Source organism: Drosophila miranda, chromosome XR (assembly GCF_003369915.1).
Source record: "Drosophila miranda strain MSH22 chromosome XR, D.miranda_PacBio2.1, whole genome shotgun sequence".
NCBI lineage: Eukaryota > Metazoa > Arthropoda > Insecta > Diptera > Drosophilidae > Drosophila > Drosophila miranda.
The window spans coordinates 26,405,481-26,431,819 of record NC_046674.1 but is presented as its reverse complement, the minus strand read 5'-3'; the positions used below and the strand labels follow the sequence as shown (position 1 = coordinate 26,431,819).

The window sequence follows — 26,339 nt, the reverse complement described above, 5'->3', positions numbered from 1 at the left end:
ACAATGACAAAAAGTAAAAATAAGGATTCCAAAATTATCTATCCATTGAGGTGGAATTGTACATAAATATGTACATAAATGTATGTAGAGGGTGTCGTGTCTGTGTGTACATAAATAATTTAAATATTTCCATTAAGTTGTCGCTCGCTATTTTGTATTTGTTGCTCCGTCTCGCTTAATTATACATCGCTAACACTGTACTCAGTTTTGTATGTGTTGTGTGTTGACCGACAGACCGACCGACCGATCGACCGATCGACCGATCGACCGATCGACCGCCTCCCACAAACACCAAAGATCAACCAAAGATCCCCCCGAATGCATGCCTATATGTACTATACGTATATTTAGAATAGTTTGTTGTTTTCTGGGGGGGGGGGGGGGGGCTTTCCCTCGCAGGAGCGTAAGGTTTTGTGGTTTTTGGGCTGGCTGGGGCTTGCGGTCTCGTATAAATAATATAGGGGCTGCTCTTCTCTTCTCGCGTAACACTTACAATTATAATTATATAACTGCACCCAAAATAAGAAATCAAGAAAAATATATAAAATAAATTAATTTAAATAAAAATATATAATAAACAAAATGATTCTTTCTGAATATACCATATAAAAAAAACATAAAATTATCAATGGTCAAAATATATACGTTTGTGTGTGTATGTGTGTGCTTGTGTGTGAGTGTCAGTGTGGTGTGTGTGTGTCTGTGTGTATATCTGTATGTGTGAGCGGGTTGGTTTCATAAATTATTAACATTAATCGCATATAAAATATCTGGTATGTATATTTATGTGAAAATAAATTATGTGTGTCTAATAAATCAGCATTTCCGTTCGTCTCACAAAAATTGATCAATAAGATATCATGAGCAAGAACCGAACCGAATCGAATCGAATCAAATCGAATGGAGTCGAATATCGAGTAGTGCTCGTTCGATATCGATAGTCTTTTGATGAACAATTGACAAAAATCTGTTTTGTTCTTCTTTGTCTTTTGTTTGAATTGTGATTGGGTCTTTTTCTTTTCTTTTTGTTTCGTTTTTGTTTTGTTTTGTTGCATTGCAGAGGACTGCAAGAGGTATATCATCGTTAATAGCGTTCGCCAGTGGATTGGCATTGGCGCTACTGTTACTGTTATCGTTATCGTTATCATTATCATTATCGTAGTCTCGTAATCATAAGTATGTATAATTTATATAAAAGTTTATCAAAAAATATCAATTCATATCGCAATATGTACACAACGTTGCTACTACATAATTTAGCAGGATAATAAATTAAAGAACCTACTCGGCTCTCGGCGATCCGTTTTGGATTGGATTGGAAGACAACGTTACGGTCCAACGTTATATATAAAATATATATGTATACATATATATATGTATTCATGTACATATATTTTGTATATATATGTATATGTTTTGGATTGGATTTTGATACATTGATCAGATCGATTGATAATCGATTCTCAATACGACCGATCGCATGTAATAACTAGTAAAATTTTTGCATAGATATTAAACAAGAGCAAATGTGCCTGGGTTCTAATGGGTGTGCGGGTCCGCGAATAGGTCCTATAAATGCAAGACCGAAGATCTGTATACAGTCGCGTGCGTGTATACAAGTATTTGTTTTGTTTTCAAGATCAGATTTCGTTTCAATTGTTTTTGTGTGTTCGAGCAACACTCTGTTCCTCATTCAGTTGCGTTACGGTGCTGTTCCGTTTCCGTTGTGGAAGAAGAGTGCTGTTCGTTGGTCAAGATCATCGTTGTTGTTTGCTGGTTTGTGTTTGGGTTTGGATTTGGATAAGGATTTGTATAAGGATAAGGGAATTGCGGACCCCCGGTGGATAAGTGAATACGAAGTTATCCCGGGGAAGCAGGGAGCAGCCAGGGGATCAAGTCTACAATGGTTCGGAGTAGTCGTTGTTGAGATTTTGTCAATGTTGCTGTTGCTGTGGCTGATTGAATGACTGAATGACTGAATGATTGGAGGATGCTGGGTGAATGGGCGAGGGCGAGGGCGAAGGCGAAGGTGAGGTGTGGCTTGACTGTGTTGATGTTCGTGTTGATGCTGATGCTGGAGCTGCTTAGGGCAGTAGGCTGGACTGAAGCTTCTGCTGGTAGTCCTCCACGGCAGAGCTCAGGCGGTTGAAGACGGGCAAGCGCGGCATCTCCTCCTGCTGCATCGGCGTGCTCATGCTCTTCTTCAGCATCTGCTTGGCCTGTCCTCCCAATCCGCTTCCGCTTGCACCGCTCATGCTGCTGCTGCAGCTGCTGCTGCTGCAGCTGCTGCTGCTGCTCGGGGTGCTGGGCTCGTACGGTGGTGGGGTGTGAACCGGCGAGATGGGGACATTGGGGCTCTCTGGCGGCGTGGCCGGTCCCATGGCCATGGCCATGCCCAGGCCCAGTCCCAGGCCCGAGGCAGAGGATGTGGATGAGGCGGAGCTGCCGCCGCCGTTGCCGTGCTTGCCGCCAGAGGAGCCCACGGCCATGCAGAGGTAGCCGCCGTGCTGCAGCGGCATGGCATCGTGGAACGGAAAGCTAGTCAGCGAGTTGGTGGGACTGAGCGACAGCGATCCGGTGGGCGACTCCCGGTCCGAGCCGGTGCTCATGCTCAGCGGCGGGCTCAGCGGCATAAAGAAGGGGCTCTGGCTGATGCTGATGCTCTGGCTGATGCTTGTCTGGCTTCCGAGCTGGGATGGCTTCTGGAAGCCCTGCTGCTGTCCCTGCTGTTGCTGCTGTTGTCCTTGCTGCTGCTGCTGTTGTCCCGACGACTGCTGTTGCTGCTGCTGTTGTCCCGACTTGGCCGCCTGGGCTGCGGCCTGCTGCTGAGCGCGGGCCTCGTCCGCGTTGTGCACAAAGTGGCAGCGCGGCCCGTAGGGGCAGAAGCCGACGCTGTGGAAGGTGCGGCAGTACTCTGTCTTGTACTTGGGATGGCGCTGCAGGTTGCGCAGCTCGTGGAAGCCGTGCGCGAACTGGCACTTCTCTCCGTACTTGCACTCGCCGGCCTCCTCGAACGGGCGGCACAGCTCCGTCTTGTAGCTGCAACACACAAACGAAGGGAAAGAGTAAGTCACATGTAAGGCACGTCTGGCGCATAATGAAAGATCTCACAGATCTGGGGGGGGGGGGGGCACTCACCGAGATATGTTCATGGGCTGTTGGGGCAGCGGTTCCGACTGTGTGCGCTCGAGCTTACGGTGCAGATTCATGTTCCCCAGATTCTCAATGATGGTCACCAAGGAGGCAACACCCTGCTGCTGCTGTTGCTGCTGCTGCTGCTGCTGCTGTTGTTGGATCTGCTGCTGGTGCAGAGGGTGGCGCTGTTGAGCCGGCTGTGAGATGGTGCGTGTGAGGGCGCCATGGAGGCGGTGCTGCTGCGACTGTGACTGCTCCATGCTGATATCCAGGACGAGTTGATCCGCTGTCTGCTGCTGATGGTGCTGGTGCTGCTGTTGCTGCTGCGGCTGGTGATGATCGCTGGCCACCTGCGAATGGGAGAGATACGTTGAAATCAATTTCCATTGCTGCTTGGGGATACGTAACGCGAATGTTTCGCAAAAACTCAAAAGACTCAAAAGGGATCGGATGATAAAGAGAGAGAGGGCGAACGAACAAGGGCGAAAGAGGGCGACGAGTAGCAAAGACACGGCTCAAATGGTGTTGGATACTTTTACTTTTAACTTGACCTATAAGCAAAAAAAAACCCCACACACACACACACACACAGAGACATCAGCGACTGCAGCAGCAGCGCTATTTCGGTAAGCAGCGACTGAGGCAGAGGCAGCGACAGCGCACCACTTGCAGCGTGGGGATATTGCAAGAGTCACCAATGCTTATAATTTTCCACACATTAACCAACGACACACGGACACAGGAACACACGAATACACTCCCATACCGCTGCTGGACAAAGGGCTGTGGGGGGCCACCATTGGCCACCAATGGGAGGGTGGGGGGTACCTACTTGTTCCTTTGTTGTTCCGTTTTGTTTATCCTTTATCCTGAACTATTTTCTGTTGGACTTGACTTTATTTTTGTTATCGGAATCGAATTTGAATGTGGAATATGTACATATTTTAGAGTTGTGATCACTGAATTTCACAGGTCACTGTGATAGATAAATATAGATACAATATAGTATGTGAATTTGTACGTGGAGCAGGACCCTTTGATTCCGACATCAAATCGAATATTTTAGACTGGTGTTTTCCAGTGCAGACCCGATCCGAGCTCGGATTCTCATCAGCAAAGATCCATCTGGTCGGGAGTACCCGGACTGCAAGGGTATCTGCTCGTATAACTAATCACTGAGCGCTGTCCCTCTCTCCAGCACTCCAGCACTCCATAACCCCTTCTCCCCGACCCCCACTCTCCGGCAATGCTAGCCGCCGCGCTCCCTTTTTCTCGACACTCCTCATCACCCCACACCCCACACCCTCCTTCTGGTCGTGTCGTCATCAGTTTCGGTTTTATTTCTTTTTGGGGAACGCCGTCTTTCCGTCTGTCTGGACGTCGCTTGGTTCGTTTTCGTTTCGTGCGATGCTGTAACATGTTATGCAACCAGTTAACACACACACTACCACACTCTCTGCCCGAACGGCAGCCCACTCCGTGCCATGCCACTCCAAGCGTGGCCAAAACTACTCTCGCAGCAGCGGCAACAGCTGCCAGCCAAGAGCCAATTACATATGTATGGAGCTCAAGTTCAAGCCAACAACACGAGAAGCCAACTCCCCTACGCGTCCCCTCCCTCTCACTCTCCCTTTCCCGCCCATCGAGCAGTCAACAGTTGAAGCCGGAGCTAAAAGCCGCAGCAGCCTCATACGCAGACGCGCAGCCGCACAGCCGCCAACAACGTTTTGGGGCCCAGCAGCGCCCACCTCTCTCGCTCTCTGAGCAGCGAAAACCGGTTGACGGTGGTTGCTCAACAAGTGCGAGAGAAGAGAGATGAGAGACGAACGACGAACGGCGAACGCATGCGCAACGACGGCGACAGGGTTGCCAGACTGTCCGCCGCAGTACCAGTGCATCCATGTTGTGGAAGCAGGAAAAGGAGGTTACAAAATACAAACAAAAAATATAATTTTCCACCAGAGAGAGAGAGAGAGAGAGAGAGAGAGAGAGAGATTACAGATTACCCCACTTACAGAGCGGAGCCAGCCCGTTATCTCTGCACGAAATAAGTTTAGTCATTCATTGCAACAAATAATAATAATAATAATGCGACGGGTGAATGGGAACGGGAGTGGGAATAATACATACGACACATAAAAACAACAAATAAAATTCCATGGAAAATTCAACGATAGTTTTTATCAGACGAATCTCGGATGATTTAGCCAACAAATTAGACGGTTTTAAATCCATAATCAGCATATAAAAAAAACATGTACACACACATAAATTGAGATACGAGTTTAGGTTATCAATGGAAAAACAAAAACATTTCCATTTTTAATGAATTCATTTGCCTGCGCGGTTAATGGGTTCAACACTCAATCGTAACACAACAGAAGAACAGAATAGAAATTTGGTTGTTTTTTATTTTTGTTTTTCTTTTGCTTTGTTTGCCTCACTGACTGCCCCTGGGTCTGCCCCTGGCTCTATCTTATCTCTGCGGAGCATTTGAATCGGGTCTAAAATTGTATTTCAATTTCCATTGTTATTATTTCAAATTCGATGCCAATTTAATTTCGTTTCAATTTCCTGCATTACATATTGTGACCTTGAAAGGAGCGGATGGATGGATGGATGGATGGATGGATGGCTTTCCAATAAAGGATAAGGCATCTCGAAATAGAGATCCTCAAGCCAGCCGATAATCGAGTCACAGCTGATGTCGCGTCTCAACCACCTGGCAACCCTGTACGGCTGTGCGGCGGCTGTGTAACTCTGCACAGAGCGCAAATCGGTAGCGGCAGCAGAGGCACAGGCAGAGGGCAGAGGGGAAACAGCAACAAGTTTTAGCAAACCTTTTACGACTGCTTTGACCAACTTTAACGCTTACGGCATCGCAACGACTGCGACTGCGACTGCGACTGCGGCTGCGGCTGCGACTGCGGATACGCTGGCTCCTGCTGCTGCTGCTTAAGCTTTAGCATGCATAAAGTACCCCCCAGAGTGGCAGAGGGTAGGGGAGGGGAGACCAGGGAAGGGGCTGCTCTGTTCGTTGTGGTACGATGTGTCTCTCGAAACGTTTAAACGTGTTCGAAAACAACTTTAAGTTGGCGAACGCCACAATCTCGCTCGCTCGTTCGCTTATTGCCACCCCCTCCGCTCCGCTCCTCTCCGCTCTGCTCTGCTCTGCTTCGCTCCGCCCTTCTGTGACTGGATTTCGGTTTCCGTACATGTGTGTGAAAACAAGATTAAGACAGGAGTGTAGCAAAGAGCACGGAGCGGGTACTACCACCACTCCAGGCGAAAGAGGCGAGAGGAGAGCGGAGAGAGTAAAAGGTAAAGCGGGAGAGGGAGAGGGAATAGCTAGAGGTAGATCGCAGTAGAGTCTGGTGTTTTGGATACCCTTTATTTTTCCCTTTTCCAGGGTGTATACAGACTTCGAACCTTACAATTTCTGTATTTCTGTAGAATCGTTTTTTTATTCGAGCAAATCGGTAGAAAAGGGTATCGAATGCTTTGGGGATATACATTCTTTTTATACCCGATACTCAAAATGAGTATTGGGGTATATTAGATTTGTGGTAAAAGTGGATGTGTGTAACGTCCAGAAGGAATCGTTTCCGACCCCATAAAGTATATATATTCTTGATCAGCATCAATAGCCGAGTCGATTGAGCCATGTCTGTCTGTCCGTCCGTCCGTCTGTCCGTCTGTCCGTCTGTCCGTCCCCTTCAGCGCCTAGTGCTCAAAGACTATAAGAGCTAGAGCAACGATGTTTTGGATCCAGATTTCTGTGATATGTCACTGCTACAAAAATATTTCAAAACTTCGCCCCGCCCACTTCCGCCCCCACAAAGGACGAAAATCTGTGGCATCCACACTTTTAAAGATATGAGAAAACCAAAAACGTAGAATTGTAGAGAATGACCATATCTTTAAGACTGCGGAATCTGAATTGGATCGTACTATTATTATAGCCAGCATCAAGAAAACAATTTCATTTTTTCTCGCCCTGTCTCTCTCTAACACACACGTAGCATAGGCGGCTTTGCTTAGAGTAAAACATTAGCGCCTAGATCTCAGAGACTACAAAAGCTAGAGCAACCAAATTTGGTATCCACACTCCTAATATATCGGACCGAGACGAGTTTGTTTCAAAATTTCGCCACACCCCCTTCCGCCCCCGCAAAGGACGAAAATCTGGGGATATTCAAAAATCTCAGAGACTATTAAGGCTAGAGTAACCAAATTTGGTATCCGTACTTCTGTTAGATCTTACTATAAAACGTGTATCTCAAAATTTCGCCCCACCCCCTTCCGCCCACACAAAGGACGAAAATCTGTTGCATCCACAATATTGCACATTCGAGAAAACTAAAAACGCAGAATCATAGATAATGACCATATCTATCAGATTGCTGAATCTGAATCAGATCAGATCATTTTTATAAGCAAATAGGAACAAATCAATTTGCAGTGGCTACGCAGCGCCCGACGTCACGCTCAGACTGATTTTCTGTCTCTCTCGCACGCACTCTTTGTCGTGTCGTTTAATATTAGCGGCGTCTGCCGAAGGAGAGCCATACTGACTTAGAATCGGGTATAACCGTAGAGTTGCGGTGTCCGCAGCAACTCACAACGTTCCCCCTCGTTTTTTCTTTGTTTTTGTTTTTGTTTTTCTCGTTTTGCGCTGCTCTCATTCGCTCTCTCGCCCCATCTCTGTCTCTGTCTCTGTCTTAAGCTCTGTTTAGTCTCTGCTTTGTGTGTTTTGTCTGTATGCTTCTTCTCGCTCTCTTTCTCTCCTTCATCTAGGTGAGAATTTCCCTTTCATTTGAAAATGAAAATAAGTTTACTTTTCCTTCCAGTCATGCTCTTGCTCTTTGCCGTTTTCTTCGGCTCTGGTTGTTGTTGTTGTTGTTTCTGCCTCCTACTTATCTCCTTCTTCCATGCTTTTTCTCCTACTATTCCTTCCATGCTCTTCTTCTCTTTTGGCCGTTGCTTGTTTCCTCTCCTTTTCATATGGGTTTCCTTCCCTTTTGCCCTTACGTATTCCTGTAGATGGACCAGGGGATACGATACCCGCCTAGAACCCCTTCCAAAGAAGCCAGAGATCTAGAAGAAAGTGAGACCCAGAGATCTTCTCTCCTTCCTTTCTGGTCCCGCTCTCAAGGAGGGGGAGAGAGTGCGCTAGACCTTGGGGGGGTAGGCTTGGGGCCTTTTTGTTGTTTGGCTTTTGGTTTTTTGTATTTATTTTGTTGGTTCAAGTTGAAGTTCCGGTTCGAAGACCATTGAATCCATATCCAAAAGGCAGGCGGCGTATCCAATATCTTGGGGGGGGGGTGCTCGCATCAGTGTGCGTGTGTTTCTTCTATGGATTTATTAAGTTATTTAACATACAAATTGGATCTCATATACATACATATGTATGTATCTTATGTACAATATACATTGTCTGTTTTTCTGTACAACGTTTTTGATTGGGGGACCTGGGGCCTGGCTTTTGGCTGAGACGGAGACGGAGTCGGAGACTGGGGCTCCGGCTGTTAGGTAAGATTTTGTGGTGATTGTTGTTGTTGTTGTTGTTGGTGGTGTGTTTTTTTCCGCTTACTTGTTTGTGTCTCATAAACACGTTAACACAGACACACACACACACAGGCTGCTCTCTGTTGCCGGTGTGTGCGTGAGATGCTGAAGACCTGCTGCCTGCTACTCTGACTAACTGGTTTTTATTTTTTAAAAGCTACACCAACACCAACAACAACACCAACAACAACAACGGCAACAGCATAAGTCCCCAACAAAAACAAAAACTACACCAACAGCTACACGATGACGATAACAAACGACGACGGCGACGACGGCGACGACGCAATATCCATAACCTCGATGAGCTAACTCCAATACAAAGACACTCTATAAGCACAGGCGGGCAGATCTCTGCCTCAGCCGCTGCCTCGGCCTCTGTTCTGCCGTTGTCGACGTCAATATGCGAATTGAAAATGAATACAAAAATTATTATTGAGTGTTATTTTTAATGCCTTGCGACAACAACAACAGCAGCAACAACCTGCAGAAAACAGGTAACAGAGGAACGGGACAGCAGCGGCGGCAGCGGGACAGGGAGTAGAATTGGGCGGGGGAAGGGAAGGGAGGGAAGGTGAGGTGAGGGAGTACAAGGTGGGGGCGTGTGCCGCCTAGATCTTTCAGTCAACGAAGAAGCACTTGCAGCATTCAACGCTAGTGACAGGTTCCAAAAAGAACTTTCCCATGTACATGTATTATAAAGCATATTTTGAGATGATATATAACATTTTTGATAGAAAACAAACATGAAAATCATTTGAAATCATCATTTACACAGCTATCACATCGATATAGCACTTCATATCTGATATATCCGATATATCTCATCATTTCATCGCTAGAACGGGCGGTTTTTGAGGATCAAACTAAACTAAAGCCATACATCGTTTCATTTTTAACGTATCAAATGGAAAATAGTAAATAAATCTCTGGAGAATGGAATGGAACTGAATTGAACCTGGAAACCATCGAATATCTAACGATTTATTCTACAAGCACGTGTACCAAAAAATAAATATTAGCAGGTGGGGGGTTGGGGGAATAACATTAGCGATTATACAAGCCATTCTCCTATCCATATTCATAAGGGGGATGGGAATCAAGATGCTAATCCCCAGGTTCCAGGCTGCCAGGCGTCCAGGTCTCCAGATTGTCAAAGAAGATCGATCGATGGATAATTAGTGACGTTCGGAAAGCAACGCTATAATGGTCTGCTGTCTGGCAACCACTATTTGGGGTTCCAGATTCGTGTAGTATAATATGGCCGCCAGATTTCAGTTCAATCAAAGTTCAAGGTAAGCCTCAAATTTTCTATGCAAAGTGTGAGATTTCAGTGTTTTGTTGTTTCGATTCGTTTTCGTTTCATTCGGATTCGATTCGATTTGATTCGTTGTTTTGTTTTGTTTCGTTTTTCTTTTTCTTTTTTTTTTTGTTGGGTAACAATTTGATTAGCAAGCAGAGATCGAGATCGAGATCGAATCAAAGCTCCCTCCACGCCACCCCTCGCCACAGCACAGTCCTGTCTCGCAGCCGGACAGACAGCACAAAGAAAAGGAGGGTAAAGAAGGGTTTGAATGACGAAAAAAAGAGAGCAAATAGAAACAAGGCCTCGGAATCGATTTTAATTGTCGCAAGGCAAGGCAAAGCAGAGGAATATTTGACTTGGAAATTAGCAGCGGGGGCCCCTCCTCCCTCACCGCAAGCCACTGCATTTCATTTCGATGTATACGGAGAGGGAGAGTACTGGCAGTACGAGCGCACATTCCTATTTGTTCCCCTTCCCATTCCACAATTCCATTCCATTTCAGCTGCAGCTCAAGATCCAATGCAAGCGACATCGCGCTGTCCCGCTCTCACTCTGCTGATTGATCGATACCTCTGCTCTCACCTCGGCTGGCAGCTCTCTCTCTCTCTCTCGGGCGCACACCCCCTACACTGGGGGATAGCGGAATGGAGGAGGACCAACTATTGTTTCGCAACGCAGGAGAGAATTTCCTTACATTGTGGGAAAGATCTAAGCACACAAAATACTCTCTTGGCTAAAGAGAAAACTACATTAAAGCCTTGCAAATAAAACCTACATTTAAATATATGAATCTGCAGGCACAACTCAACCCCAGTTTTATTATGATATCATATGCAACTCCCAAACAAACACCAGATACGTTACGGCCCCCTCGAATCACCCTTTCTTTATATTTTTAAATTAGTTTTTAGTTTTATTTCTTTGCTTTCAAATGAAAGAAAAGGAAAACCCAAAAGCAGCATTTACATAATTTTGCCAAAGGCTGAATTTGGGACTGGGGACAGGGGCCTGGTCTCTGGCCCAAACCCAAAAACTGAAAACTCAAAACCCAAATACACAAATACAATGCCCAATCATCATCGTCGTCGCCGTCGTCGTGATCATCATTACGACCGACGAACGCGACTTGGCAATACTTGGGCATGGGCATGGGCATGGGCTTGGGCTTGGGCCATCCATCGATTGGGGTCTAGGTCGAATGGAGCATTTCACATTTTCGTGTCGTTTTCATTGTTCATCCGTTGTTGTTGGTAATAATATTTGGTAAGCGGCGAAGAAACACTGAACCATAGACAGCGAGAGTGTTGCCCGCGTCACTTGGACGGAGAGGGGGTACAAGTACGGGCGGGGGATACGTCCGACGACGCATGCGCAACACGCTACGCTGCTGCTGCTGCTGCTGGCGTGCCAGTTTCGTTTCGTTTCATTGCCAATCGTCCGTTGTCTCTCTCTGTCTCTGTCTCTCTCCGTCTATGTCTTTCTGTCCAGTCTTGTCTCTCGTCTTGCCTTGTCTTGTGGCTTCCTCTTTCGATTAAGCGCTGGCTTCGAAACCGGCTCGGGGCCCGGGGCTCGGGGCTATGCCGCGCACTCACATAACCAACTCGCAGACCAAATCACATAATAATAAAACACAATAAAAGAAAACTTCACAACATTAAGCATTAACCAAGCACAAATAGCAACAAAAGTGGCAGCAACTCTTGGCCTTGCTAAATTCGGAGCAAAAGAGCCATAAAACACAAACAAAAATCAAGAAAGGAAAAGGCGGGTGGGGGGGTGGCGACAGTGATACCCTCTACGAGTATGGCTATAGTGTAAATTAATATTACCTCTGAAGGGAAGGGTATCCGAGAGCGAACACACACAAAATCCCCCGCAGACAAAGTCCCAATTCGAAGTCGAATATCCGAAGGGTTTCATCGATGTGTGTGCTGCGTGTGTGTATGGCTACACATAAATAAAATATAATAACAATAATTCGTTTCGTTTCTTCTGTTGGTGATGCTTCTCATCTCCCTCTGCCTTTCCCTCTCCCACTCACACAAGCACACGACACACGCTATCTGTCGCAATGCCCGATGCCGCTGCCTCTGCCGCTGCCACTGCCTCTGCTTCTGCCACTCTTATTGTTGCTTTTGCTTTAACGTTGCGTTTGCGCAGTTTTCGCATTTTGCCCTCGAAAGCACACAAAAGCAACAACAATAAAATAAAACAAAAGGCAATAGCAACAGCAAAAGCAAAGGAAAAGGCAGAGGCAAACCAAATAAAATGTTGCAATTGCCGTTTTTGTTTTGCTTAAAAGTAAACCAGCCAAACAAAGGGTGGGGGTTTACGGAGAGGAAGAGAGGGACGGAAAGGGCATACGAGATGGATGTCCACAAAATTACACGGCAGTTATGCAATCGAAATTGAGAGTTGGCAAATGGGATCTGCTCCCAGAGGAGCAGCAGAGCAGCAGCAGAGAAGCAAATAAAAATGAATTGAAATGAGGACACGCCGAAAGAGAAACAATCAGAGGGTCAAGGAAAAAGGCAATTATACAAATTTATAGAGATAAATACATACATATGTACATAAGAGAGGTGCACATACATACATATGTACATATCTATATATAGGAAATAAAGACCAGCATTTAATGCCCTTGTAAATCCATCGAACGACTGGACTCTTCTCCTAATCGAAATACTACTACTAGTCGCAAGAAGGGGCGACGAGAGACCTACCTATCTGCTTTAACCCTTTGCCCTTGTCCCAACCTCTGTCCTAGTCTCCCACTCCCACTCTCAATCTCCCCCCATACCACCCCACTCGGCTATCAGCGCGGGCAGTCGCTCGGTAGCGAGGGCTGTCAAAACACATTAATCCTTATCGGAAGAATGTGTGTTCTGGTGGATCGGATCGGATCGGTCTCTAGTCCCGTGTACTTGGCAGTTGACTTTTGAGGGGGGAGGACCTGCCGCCTCAAAATGCAGTTCCCCATTCCATTCACATTTCCAGAGCCCAGCTTGTTCCAGAGTGGAATATCTGAGAGACTTCCTTCGGTCACATACTCTCGCATCGCACTCGCACTCTTTCTCTCTCACTCACTTTCTTTATCAGTCAGAACCGTTCTTGGCGCTTATCACTGCGCAGACGTCACCGCTGACCGCGCTGCCCGCTACCCGCTGCCAGCGAGCGAGCACATGGCAGTGCGCTCCGATCATCCCCTCTCTATCATGGACTCTCCCATCAACAAAGCGCACACATGTACACATGTATGTGCCTTTTCTCCTTCTCTCTCGCTGTTCAAGCAGAGCACGTCGAAAAAAAAAAATAAAAAACAGAAAAACGGGGCAATCGGCAGTGCATGCTCTTTCTCTCCCACCTCTCTATCGCTTGCGATGCGACCCCTTGTTGACATACACGCGCGCGCACAAGACAGACGTGACTGTGTGTGTGTGTGTGAGTGTGCCTGTTGCTGTGTTTGTGTGTGATTTAATGTGATAAGAATACTTATTATTGGGTTAGTTAGTTCATATAAAAATAATAATCTTTTGCTGCTGTTCCAGCGCTTTTTGTTGCTGCTGCTGCTGCAGCGATAAGCAGAGGCCGAGGCAGCGGCAGAGCTGATAGAAATTAGCGAACGAAGGGAATGGGAATGCACACACAAATACGAGCATAGACCAATCACACGCACACACGCAGAGGGTGAGCTGGTGATAGGAGTCCAGGCAAACAGAGAGAGGGAGAGCTGACAACGGCGGGGGAGGGAAGATCATTGACAAAAGGAGAGGGGGGCAAGACCGTAGTTAAAGACAGAGTCCGCCGTCCCCGTTACCCCTCTCTAAAGCAAACAACTCACGGAGATGGCTTCACAGGTTGTAGCGCTACCCTTTCTAGCTTCCTCCCTCTCCCTCTCTCGCTCTCTCCTTCTATCTACCTGTTTTCCAACGCCAATAAATACATCGGCAACCATTTGATTACCAGCAGAAACAAAATAAAGCAACGACCAAGAAACAACAACAACAAAGGTGGATGATCGGTGTCTAAATCTTCTTATACCCTTTATTCACATATACATACATACATATGTACATATGTGATAAAGTTATCCGGGTCCGAAAACAGTTTTATCGCCTTTGGCTAAGATACAGCTACAGTTGATTGCTATTGATCCTGATCAATACATATTGTATATTATCGGTAGTTCTTCGTCCCCCTCTGAGGCGCAAACATTTGCTTAAAACCATCATATCCTCTGCAAGGGTATCAAAGAACAAGATTACAAAGTGGTGTGGCCGTAGAGCGCCAGAGAGGGACAAGCATAGCCCGACGGCCAGACCAGGCCGGCTAGAAAAGGAGGGAGGGGAGAATACAATGCCCAAGAAGGAGAGACATCCAGAGAGCAATATGTTGGGAATGTGTTGAACACGTGGTCTGGCTCGAGTCGGCTAGGCTTGGATCGGATCGGATCGGATCGCATCGGCTGGGATCGGATCAGATCGAGTTCGGCTCTTTGTCGAAATCGTGAGCAGCAAACCAAATCAACATCAAATGTGGTGCGGGAAGAAGACGGCGTGGGGGGGAGGGGGAGAAGTGAAGCGATTGTAATATATCGGATCGAGGGTTGCTTTTGCTTAGAAGCACTTTTTCCCTGTCTCACATGTGTTGCTGCCGCGCTGCTGTTATCTTTGTTGTCCTGTAAAACCAGTTGGCGAGAGAGCCGAGGACGGGTGGACGGTCGGACGGACGGGGACTGGGCAAAACCCGCACAGAAAAGTAAAACCAAAAGCAAAAGCAACTATCAAAAAGCGACAGTGAATGTGAATGGAAATCTACTACTGCTCGCTGCTGCTGTTGCTGCTGCTGCTGCTCTGCCAGCGTCTGCGTCAAACCGATTGCCGACTGCCGATTATATAATAGATTCGATTGGATTTTTGTGGGATTTGGGGGGATTGGCGGCGTAGGATTGGGATTGGCAGCACCAGCCCTCAGCTCAGGCATTGATGCCAGGAATAGGGCGGGCCCGCATGAATAAACAATTGTTTGCGTTCGTTCGCCAGCATAACATTATTGACAACAAAAATTAATAAGCGACGAAACACCCAGCGAACACACAAGAGGAGAACAGTTACAGTTTCAATTTGAAAGCAGTGCAGCGAAAAGGGAAAGAGCAAAAGGAGGAAACGAGCGAGCCAGCGGCAGAGAGCAAGCGGCAGTGCCAGTGCCAGTGACGGAGACAAAAAGTTAAGAGGGTAATGTAGGGCTGGAGAATGCCAAGTTTTAACTTTCTGGGAACTCAATACAAAGTAGTTGCAGGTTTTGCGTTCCTAGAATTCTATTCTTAATACGACTTGAGGTAAATATCGATTCTAATTTTATCCCCTCTCCCATCCACCGCAAGACAACACCCCTGGCTAAACACAACAAGACGAGACCCCACCGCAACAAAATGCACACACACACACACACACACACACAGAACAGCATTTACACTTAGTACTTAGGGGAAGGGCAGTTGAGAAGGGGAGGGGAGGGGATGGCTTGTACTTTGGCACTCAATTGAGCGGCCATTAGCAAATGGCAAAGGCAGCAACAAAAACTCACATGGAAGACAATTTCAAGATTACAACAGCAACAACAACAAAAACAAGCAAGCAAGCAAGCAGTGACAATAGAATATGAAGTGCCAGCAGGCAATCGCCTTCGCCTCCGTCCCCGTCTCCACGCTCACATCTTTCTCGTTGATCACTCGCTCAGTTACTCTCTCACTCACTCCCACTCAGTCTCAGGCGCAAGCCGAACAGCTAAACAAGAGTACGATGGTGCTCAGGGGGCTAGCGAGCGGCAGGGGGGAAGGGGAGTGGGAGGGGGAGGCAGGCATTCGTTTGCTTTGGGATGTGGTGTGAGGGAGCGCGAGGGAGGTACGGTACCCATTTGACTGCTGTCTGGTGTGGAGCACAAAGGGGGAGAGGGAGGGAGCCATTCCATTCGGCTCTGGTGTGGGAGATAGCGAGCCCAACGACGACGACGACAACAACTATGTATGCATGTATGTATGTACATCACACACAAAGGCGAGAGCGAGTGCGAGTGCGAGTGCGAGTGCACACTCCAGTCGAAAGAGGAAAAGAGACCGAGAGGGACACGGTACAACAATCTCATACATATGTATGTATGTATGTATGTATGTACATTATTTTTTAACAAACGAACGATAACAGACATTAATAATAATATTAATAATAATAATACTAAGCGCAGCGGCTGCATTGCACGAAAATAATTTATTTTTAATTCCATTTTTTGTTAAATTTGCAAAAACAAAAAAAAAACACTGTAGTGAAGAAATAAAATGCGAAAACCAACCAATAATTGAGGAACAATTAAGTTCGAGCTGTCTGTCGAGCTTGGGTTTCCAATGCAATTTATTATAGGAAATACATATGTACATAAATACATACATATTGGGCATTTTCAAACAAAATTTCAATCAAACGTTTCCAGGGTTGGATCATAAACCTCTCCATCTCTTCCTTCTACTCTCAATCCTCTTGCTAGGGTCAGCCTGGCGGCTCAATCAATCTGTTTTTGATACCCTTTGCAGGCAGGATATTATGAGCTAGGCCAGACGTCTGGCCATGTACACACGTACACTTTTATGTGCTATGCGTTCTTGATTCTTGAAATACCGTCGGGTCAAAGTTCTTAAACAAAAGGTTTCATTAGATGTATGTAGACTCAACATCTTTAACTGATTTCAAGGGAACGAGGGGTTCGAAAGGGTATCAAGTCCTCGACTCTAGAAGCTACCCATCCTCTTTTGTCCTCATGGTTGTGTCTTTGCCTCTGCCAGCGCCAGCGCCCGCCTGTGTCTGTGCCTGTCGCTGTGTGTGCGCATGTGTGGGTGAGTGCGCAGCGCGGCCTGCGCTGCATATTAATCGAGTCGAGTCGAATCGAATCGAAATGAAATGACGTTCGCCTCTTGAGGGAGCGATGCAGAGCGGTAGTGGCGGGGAGGGGGAGGGGGGAGGGAGGATCGCTGCAGCAGGCGTGGAGAGCGGAGATTGAAGAGTTGTTGTGTGTTTGCTGTTGTTGTTTTTTGCCTGGACGGGTCGCAGCAAGACCCAGGCAGCGGCAGGCCATTTGTAGGTAGGTAGCGGCCTCGCTGACTCTCCCCCGCTACTCCGCTCGCCTCCTCCTCCACCTCTTAGTCCACCTCCACCACCGATGCAGAGGCAGCAGCTCAAGCAATGGCGGCATCGTCGGGACATGTACACACACACACACACACACGAACCGAAGCGGCGGCAGCGTTATCGCCTTGGCAGGAAATGGAATTATATTCGGAAAAAATGTAGTCGCTCGCTCGTTGCCGTTTGTAAGTGAGCCTCTCCTTTCTCCACTCTCCGCTCTCCAGCGGCTCAGCGAGGAGGAGGAGGAGGAGGAGGGAAGAGTAGTGCATACGCTGCATGTGAGGCATGTGAGGCGAGGCTGAAACGTAATACGATGATTACGCGGCACCACATCAGGATTTTTTTTGGTTAAAACCAAAACTAAGCGTTTTTTTTTTACTTTTCGGAAAAGGCAAGAGCGAAGAGTACAAAAAACAGGCCCCAAGATCCCCAACACCATTCGACACTCACACACACACACACACACACACACACACACACATATCTATGTATTTCATAGCGATGTAAATAAAAGTTATGCGAGAAAATATAATTCCAACTATCCTCCTCCATGCAGCTCCGGGAATCATGGAAATCGAGACAGTAGACAAATACTGGAGAGAATTACTCAGGCAAAGAATTCTTCGTTCGAAAGTTTTATTAATGCACCCGATATTTATGGGAATTGAAATATTCCCACCCTCTCAATATGAGCCGTATATTGTTGCCACATTTACGACATCAATCGGTTGAAAAACAAGTCAATAAGAGGAACAATTGTTTAGCTCTAAAGTTATTCCCACCGAATGGATACTTTTAATGACAGAAGTGTTTCCACAGGTCGAATTTTACGGAAATACTGTGTCGATTTCGACCATGAAATTATCATGAAAATGGCAAGAGTTCGTTTCTGACAATTTAGTCGCCTGTGAGCGCGCGCTGCACCATGCAGAAGAAAACGACAAAGCAGCAGCGATCGCTGCAGCAACAGTTCCTATTGTGTATGTAGTGCGCCCTTTCGCTTTCGGCAGCAAATTTTCTGTTGTTGCTTTTGCTGCTATTGCGGTCTGCCAAAAAGAAAAACAATAAAAAACAAAGAGAAACAACAACAGAAGCCAACAAGAAGGAAAGGGAGAGCAAAAATGCTGCGTAATGACGGGGCGATTACAAAAAAGCCAAACCAAAAGCAACAAATTCATTTTCCATGGCAATCGCAATCGCGATTGCAATCGCTGTTACTGCTGCTGTCGCTACGTCCGATAATCGATAACACAACAGGCAGGCAGGCAAAGTTCGTTAAAAAATCACAGAAAATACAGAAAAGTTTTCGCAACATTATCGGACATCAACCCGCCCCGCACGACAAATGGGTCTTGGCCTTATTCGCTGTGTTTCTTGTTGTTGTTTTTGCTGGAGTACTCGTAGATGGGTTCTACTTGACCCCCGATGGCCCTGCATTTAGTTTACGCAAATTCCCCCCCAACACCAACCAAAACAAACTGGAAAACAAAACGATGAAGGGAAAGGGGAAGAGGAAAGGCTTTCGAAGTGCTTTTGAAGTCGCAGATTGGAACGCCCTTTCCCAATACGATCTGGGATCAGGAAGCTACTAAATTATACTTTGTAAACTTTTCGGATGACGGATACGACTCCAACGGCACAGATATTGGTCGATGAGCTGTGCTCAACGATTACCCCTTTTAAGAGCATACCGTTTGGTGGCAGTCCCCACCAAACCAACTCCATTCACTCCACTTTTCAATTTTAATCCATTCCCTCGTTCCTACCACTACCACTGCTGTTCCTTCGTTCCGCTGCCATGAATCTCGTGTCAATGACAAACTTTGCACGTAACCGTAGCGTCCAAGAGTGGGAGAGAGAGAGAGACCACAGCAGCAGTCTCTCCTCCGCTTGAAAGCAAAAGCCAAAAGCAACAAAAAAAACACACAAAAATCACTAAAACACGAAAATCCAAACCCGGAACTGACTTAATCGAATTTGTTGTCGATCACAAGCTGCTGCTTCGACTGCTGCTTACGTCTCCGTCGCAGCAAGCAGCAGCCACTAACTTTCCGCACGCACACACTCACATTATACATTATCATTATCATTTGTTAATGATGCTCTGCCTGTCTCTGCCTGATGACGACAATTGCTGCCATCTCCTTAAAGTTACAGTTACAGCGCGGATCAGGCGATCGATTTTCATGAGGCTAGGGCCCGTTCCCATCACTTCTGCAATCCTTCTTTTTTAGATCAGTCAAGGATTGAGCAAAGAGAGCGTGAAACGAAACGGAATCGAATCGAATCGAATCCAATGAAAGCCTGTCTGTCTGTCCATGCCACCTGTTGTGGACGCCACATCTCACCCTTTTCAGCAACTGGCACTGGCAAGTGTGCCCCAAAGAACTTATCATATTCGCAGGTCCCGCCGTCCCGGCCAGCCCCCAAACCCGCCAAGCGCTCCACCTTATCAGACAATTTATTTAGTTCGTTTTCCAGTTAACGTTGTTGTCGGTGTGTCTGTCGGTTGTGCATTTTGATGTCGCCATCAAAATTGTGAGTGTTTGCCAACCAAAATAATTATGAATCAGCTGAATATTTCGAATAATAACTCTCATACACCGACACAAGCGCGCGCACACATACACACACACACACACCACACACACACTCGTAAAACGTGTAACGAAACGGAAACGTATGAAATGCGCAAAAAGAATAATCGCCGGTGTTCGCAAATGCCATGCCCCTACCCGCTCCAGCCTCTACCTAACAAAACCCCACCACAAAATTTACCGAAATCTGTTTGGTTGCAATTTTGTATCGTAATCAAATATTTGTACAGTAAAAATACATTTAGTACATACATATATTTACAGTAAAAACTTGACTGGCGTTTTTACTTAGGAATTGCATTAGGATTAGTGGAAATCTCTCTCTCTCTCTCTCTCTGTCTCTATCTTATTTGCTCTTGTGTGGTACACGAGCACCTGCACCTACTTCGTATTGTTGCAATGATCTATGAGCAGTAGTAGAATTATGTACTCCAATTTGAATCATTCGAAAAACACTTGGACTTGACTCACAGAAAATGTAAGAACAAAAACAAAAATACACATTCATCGATTCAAACTGCAATTGTTTTTCAATGGAAATGGGCTTCGAAACAGAAGGAAAACTTCACGAGTTTTAGAATCGATTGGCATTACGTTCAAAAATCTTTCTTCATTTAAAGCGATCCAAAATGGTGAGCAAACACATGATTTCGATTCTTTTTGGCCTGCAATAGTACTCTGATGAGGTACTCGGTAAGGGGGAATTTCTAAATAGAGCAGGGGGGAGGAATCGGAGGACTTACCGTCTGGAATATGTCGCCGCATTCAAAGTAATGCGATTTCTGCACTATTGTGGCAGACATTTTGTTGTTGTCTGCGCTGCTGCGTCTCCTGATATTTCTCCTTTTTGCTTTTTTCTATAGTTTTTATTTTTGTAGTTGTTGTTTTTCTCCCTGCCTTTTGATTGAACTTGATTTGTTGTTTTCGGGCTTGATGATTCGTTTCCACTGGACAAGACGACAGATATATGACAGAATTATCTTTTCTTTTCTTTTGATTGTTACTGTTGTCTTGGGGAGGGGTAGAAAATTTGGTTTGTTTTTTTTTTTCGTTTATTTTTTGCACTTGAACTATTTTTTGATTGTTGCGCTATCTATTTATCGCGTATTGCATTTTACACACAAAAAAAAAGGCAGCTGAAAAGAGGGAGAAGGTGAAGATACGATGGTTAGGAGAGGAATGAAAAGGGATTCGATGATGGAACGCCGTTACACGTGCGAACGGAACGGTTTGGTTCACAAAGTGATCATGCGCCTGTGTGTTGTGTCTGTCTCGCTCGCCCGCTCGCGCGGCAATTGGGACTCTATGTGTGTTCGTGTGCGTGTGTGTGTGTCCTTACGCACATGTGCAAGTCACTTAACGAAGAAGAGGTAGATGTAGAAGCAGAAGAACAGAATCATCAGAGAAGGAGAACAGAACCACAGGCAGATCAGAACGAGGAGCCATAAGGAAGAGAGCCACACAGCAGAGCCAGTGCAAACTGACGTTTCTTGCCTTCGCCTTTGCTTTGTTCCTTTTATTCTTTTCCCAAAAACAGCAACAGCCGATTGGGTCCCTGTCCATCCAGCCGTCCGTCCGTCCGTCTGTTCTGTGTTGTCCACGTGTGTGTGTGTGTTGTTTGCTTTGCTTTTATCGTCTTCGTTCTCAAAGCAAGCAAGAGATAAGCTCCCTTCGTCCGACCGACCCCTCCTATTTACTGCTCTTCTACACAGCACCGTACCGTACGTAGTGTCAGAGCGCAAGTGTGACTCGGAGCTCAGTGTGTGTGTCTGAGTGTGTTGGTGTTGTGAATGCGAGAGATCTCCACTGGTGGTTGTTTTAGGTCGTATCACATGTCTGTGTCTCCGTGTCCTCAGCATGTGTATGTTGGTAAATTTTTATTTTATTGCTGCGCAAGCAGGCAAGGCAACGCCAACTGCGGCGTCGACTGCGAATGCGACAGCGTTACCGACTGCCTGTGGGAGACTTTGTTTTGGGAGTCTCTTTCTCTCTCTTTGATCCTCTTCGAATCTTGTCTGTGTCCGATTAGGCATTTTTACAGTACTAATACTACACTACTTTGCTTGCATCCTTATTCTGTGCTTCCAATTCTTCCCGTCTGAACTTTGATTTCATCCTGTTTTTGTTCGCTTCCAGGCATCCTGCTCTTGCATCTTTCACTCCCACACACTGATTCAGCACCTACCGTTGCAGTCACACCATGCACACCACACAATGCAAAAAAATCGAACAAAAAACAATAGTATTTGCACTGCTTTTTTTAACAACCAAATGGCCCGCGCTCACTTTTGAACGAGTAACAAAAAAAACGTGGAAATGCAACAAAATGCACACTCTACAGGCTGACTCACACACACACACATGCACACATAGGCACTTGCACTTTGCTTGGATTTGCCAAAAAATTACTTTGATTGCGGAGCCGAGAAAGATCCTGGCGGTGGCACACTACTTTGCACTTTGTGTTTCCGGCAAAACAACAGGAGATACAAGCACAAGCACGTCCGTTGGCAACGACAGTTTTTTAAATTTTGAATGTACCCCGCTGTTCAAAGCAGCAACCGCACGGTTCATGATAACATTGTGAGTGTGACCGCGCACCCATTGATAAAATATACCGCCTGACACTCAGAAATATACGAAAATATACCGTCTCATTTTCAAAATATACAGTAAATATACTGACGAATTCAAGTTCCATCATACATATTCCTCGTTTTTTATATTCCGTCGAATAGTACTAGCTAGATTGAATCCTCAGCCCTGCCCATATAATTTAATCTGATTAATGAATCGATTTTCTACTTGACTGACTAGTTTTAAATATCTGACTTGTATTCCTGCTATGGTGATTGCTTTGATTGTTTTTGCCCCAATTTTGGTGCGTCAACAACAATAAAGCGTCTCGTATGATGAAAAAAGGAACTAAGCCCACTTAAGCCCCCTCTTATTAAATAGTTCAACTACTTGAGGTAAATGGGGGAATATATTAACGATTGTTCATTCTTCTTGTAGATTCATTCTACCTTTCCTCTGAACATAAAAAAAACACGATATCTTTCACCTTAACTGCGCTAAAATTATTAAATTTTCATTATTTTCGGTGGAATATTATACCCCCTTGGCTTACAATGGGCTAATCGTTCTCCGCCAAAGATTGCAAATAACTAGATAGATCTTTTAGCTTTGCCCACATAATTTAATCCAATTAATAAACCTATTTTCTACTTGACTGGCTATTATATAAATACTTGCTTTTATTGGACTTTGACTAAAAAAAGGTTTTAGCGAAAACGGTAAAAAAAAAAAAGGATAGTTGTTCCTATTGTTAAATTTTGATATTCCGTCGAATATTACTAGCTAGATAGAAAATTTTGCCATGGCCACATAATTTTATACGAATGAAAAATAAATTTTTTACTTGACTGGCTCATTTTTGTCTAATTTGAGAAAAATGTGACGTAGCGAATCACGTATGTGAGTAATCGTTCCAATTTCTCAATTTAAAGATTCCGTTGAAGAATTCTGGCTAACTAAGACCCTTAGCTCTGCCCACATAGTTTTGGGCCATTGACGAATAAATTTACTACGAGGTTAATTACGTTTAAGTACTCCCATTTATTGTATTTTGACTAAAACAAGGTTTAAACAAAAAAGTTCAGCAAAAAAAAAAATGTTGTCACGTCAATGTTGCTGGTATTTGAAGACTGTTGCTTGTCAACCGGTATTGCTATTGGTATACCCTGTTTCGTTAATTTAATATATAAAAATACTATTTTCCAAACTGCTTTAAAACGTAATTAATTGATTAGTTTCTTGTATATGTATATCCTGATCCCGATACCAATTCATGGTCTCGTTAAGAAGACGTTTACCTTCAAAATATCGTTGAAATACCTTTTAAACACAGACTGACTAGTTTTTGCATTCATTAAGCCTGGGATGACAAACATTTCTGCAATTCTATACAAAAGGATAGTATGCCCCCCCTGTATGCCGAATGTTGCGCATCCCGCTTCAGCAACTTTTTTGCATGATGATGTAGCAAAATTTCTTTTAACCAATGAAAATCGTAAAAAATGCATTTTTGACGATTTCATTGGCCGAAAGCAAAATCACGCCGTTCACCTTTTTAACCGTTTCGTAGTGTGGCGGTATTTTCAAACCCAACACATGAGAAACTAAGTTTATATGGATACATTATATGTGGTGTACATATATCAAATACTTATTAAAACTAACTTATCAATAACAATTTTAATACTAGACCCTGGGCTCCGTTAAAGTGACCAACATGGCTGCTGTTGGCCTGCTGAATGATGGACTGCATGATGGCAGGAAACGGCCGCGATAGAATGTCCGGATGTGTCGTGTTAATATTCTCCAATAATTGCAGCAGCTTTCACCAGCTTTCGGCTATTAAAGTGGCTCAGCCTTATACCATTCAGGGCCAATTTTCCCCGAATATCACCGAATCGCTCCACCTCCTAAACAAGATCTGTATATTTCCCTGTTCACCTTTTCAATAAATTTCCCATATGGATCCAAGTACAGTTATTAAAGTACATCATTTAAAAGTACGGAACTCATTGTTTCCTACCGGTTCAAAGAGAGCCCTTAACCGATTAAGAGAGAGCGAAAAAGAGCCGAGTGGTGAGCAGTGTTGGTAAGCGCCGCACAGAAACTATAAGCACTGTAATTTTTACAAATTGTATTTATTAATCCATTTAATTAATTAATTCAGAAAATAAATCATAAATATTCCTTGAGGGGGGCAATCGAAATCGACCGACTATTGATAACGATTAAGGCACTGACTGCGACATGGCGCGGGCTTTTTCAAAAAATGTATGTTTATGTTTGAGCTTATTATACCCGATACTCAAAATGAGTATTGGGGTATATTAGATTTGTGGTAAAAGTGGATGTGTGTAACGTCCAGAAGGAATCGTTTCCGACCCCATAAAGTATATATATTCTTGATCAGCATCAACAGCCGAGTCGATTGAGCCCTGTCTGTCTGTCCGTCCGTCCGTCCGTCCCCTTCAGCGCCTAGTGCTCAAAGACTATAAGAGCTAGAGCAACGATGTTTTGTATCCAGACTTCTGTGATATGTCACTGCTACAAAAATATTTCAAAACTTCGCCCCGCCCACTTCCGCCCCCACAAAGGACGAAAATCTGTGGCATCCACATTTTTAAAGATACGATAAAGCCAAAAACGCAGAATCGTAGAGGATGACTATATGTTCTAGAGTGTAAAATCTCAACCAGATCGTATAATTATTATAGCCAGAATCAAGGAAACAATTTCATTCTTTCTCGCTCTGTCTCTCTCTAACACACAGGTTTCAGGGTCGGCTTTGCCAATTGCAAAATATGAGTTCAAGGATCTCAGAACCTATAAGAGCCAGAGCAACCAAATTTGGTATCCACACTCCTGTGATATCGGACCTTGACCGTTTCGTGTCCAAATTTCGCCACACCCCTTTCCGCCCCCGCAAAGGACGAAAATCTGGGGCATCCACAAATCTCAGAGACTATTAAAGCTAGAGTAACCAAATTTGGTATCCGCACTTCTGTTAGATCTCACTATAAAACGTATAACTCAGAATTTCGCCCCACCCCCTTCCGCCCCCACAAAGGACGAAAATCTGTAGCATCCACAATATTACACATTCGAGAAAACTAAAAACGCAAAATCATAGATAATGACTATATCTATCAGATTGCTGAATCTGGATCAGATCGGATCATTTTTGTAGCCAAAAGCAAGAAATCAATTTGCAGTGGCCACGCAGCGCCCGACGTCTCGCTCAGACTGATTTTCTGTCTCTCTCGCACGCACTCTTTGTCGTGTGGTTCAATATTAGCGGCGTCTGCCGCAGGAGAGCCATACTGACTTAGTATCGGGTATAACTGTAGAGTTGCGGTGTACGCAGCAACTCACAACGTTCCCCCTCGTATTTTATTTGCAGTTGCAATTGCTTTTGCCTTAATGGTATGCGCATGATGTATTCCATTCTCAATTTAGTTCTCAGTTTTGTACGAATTAGTTTGTATTTCTTTCGTAAATATAAAAATAAAATATATATATAAAAAGAAAGGAAATAAAAATGTTCATATTTGTATGTATGCAGATTCACAAATTAAGAACAAAGAAACAGAAAAGTGGCCAAAATAACAGTTAATAAATAATAAATCCAAAAACGTTAGTGTCCGAGTAGAAGTAGTAAATGGCAAGCAAAACGAACTGTCATTCGAGGATGTCCCAAGTAATCCGCGAGTATTAGAATGCAGTGGCATTGAGAACCAAAAAGGAATGACTTCTTTTCTCTATATACATTCTATAGGGGCTGTCTACGTATGCATTATCCTTCCATGCTTCCATCTGTAAATGTAATCGTTAATTAATAGTCGAAAAAGTTTTCATTTTACCTGTGTGAATTGTATGCAATCTTTATCTGTAATCTTTATTTGTGAATAGGTCCGAAAATTTCAGTGGTACCGAATCCTTGTACTATGATAGTATCCAAAATAGATGGAAACCCAGGCA

General features: G+C 44.8%; 1 protein-coding gene across 2 annotated transcripts; it reads right to left on the bottom strand.

The window, feature by feature from the left end:
* Positions 1–622: 622 nt before the first annotated feature.
* LOC108153145 (protein TIS11) lies at positions 623–22,376 on the bottom strand. 2 transcript variants are annotated; one of them, XM_033387395.1, is made up of 4 exons: positions 22,194–22,376; positions 20,528–20,920; positions 3,139–3,485; positions 623–3,039 (listed from the first exon to the last, which is right to left on the bottom strand). In XM_033387395.1, exons 2-4 carry the CDS (start codon positions 20,585–20,587, stop codon positions 2,085–2,087), a joined length of 1,362 nt encoding a protein of 453 aa, XP_033243286.1. In that variant the 5' UTR covers positions 20,588–20,920; positions 22,194–22,376; the 3' UTR covers positions 623–2,084. The 2 variants fall into 2 exon arrangements, with proteins under 2 accessions (XP_033243286.1, XP_033243287.1); XM_033387396.1 differs by lacking the exons at positions 20,528–20,920; positions 22,194–22,376 and adding an exon at positions 3,968–4,060.
* Between the last annotated feature and the right edge of the window lie 3,963 nt (positions 22,377–26,339).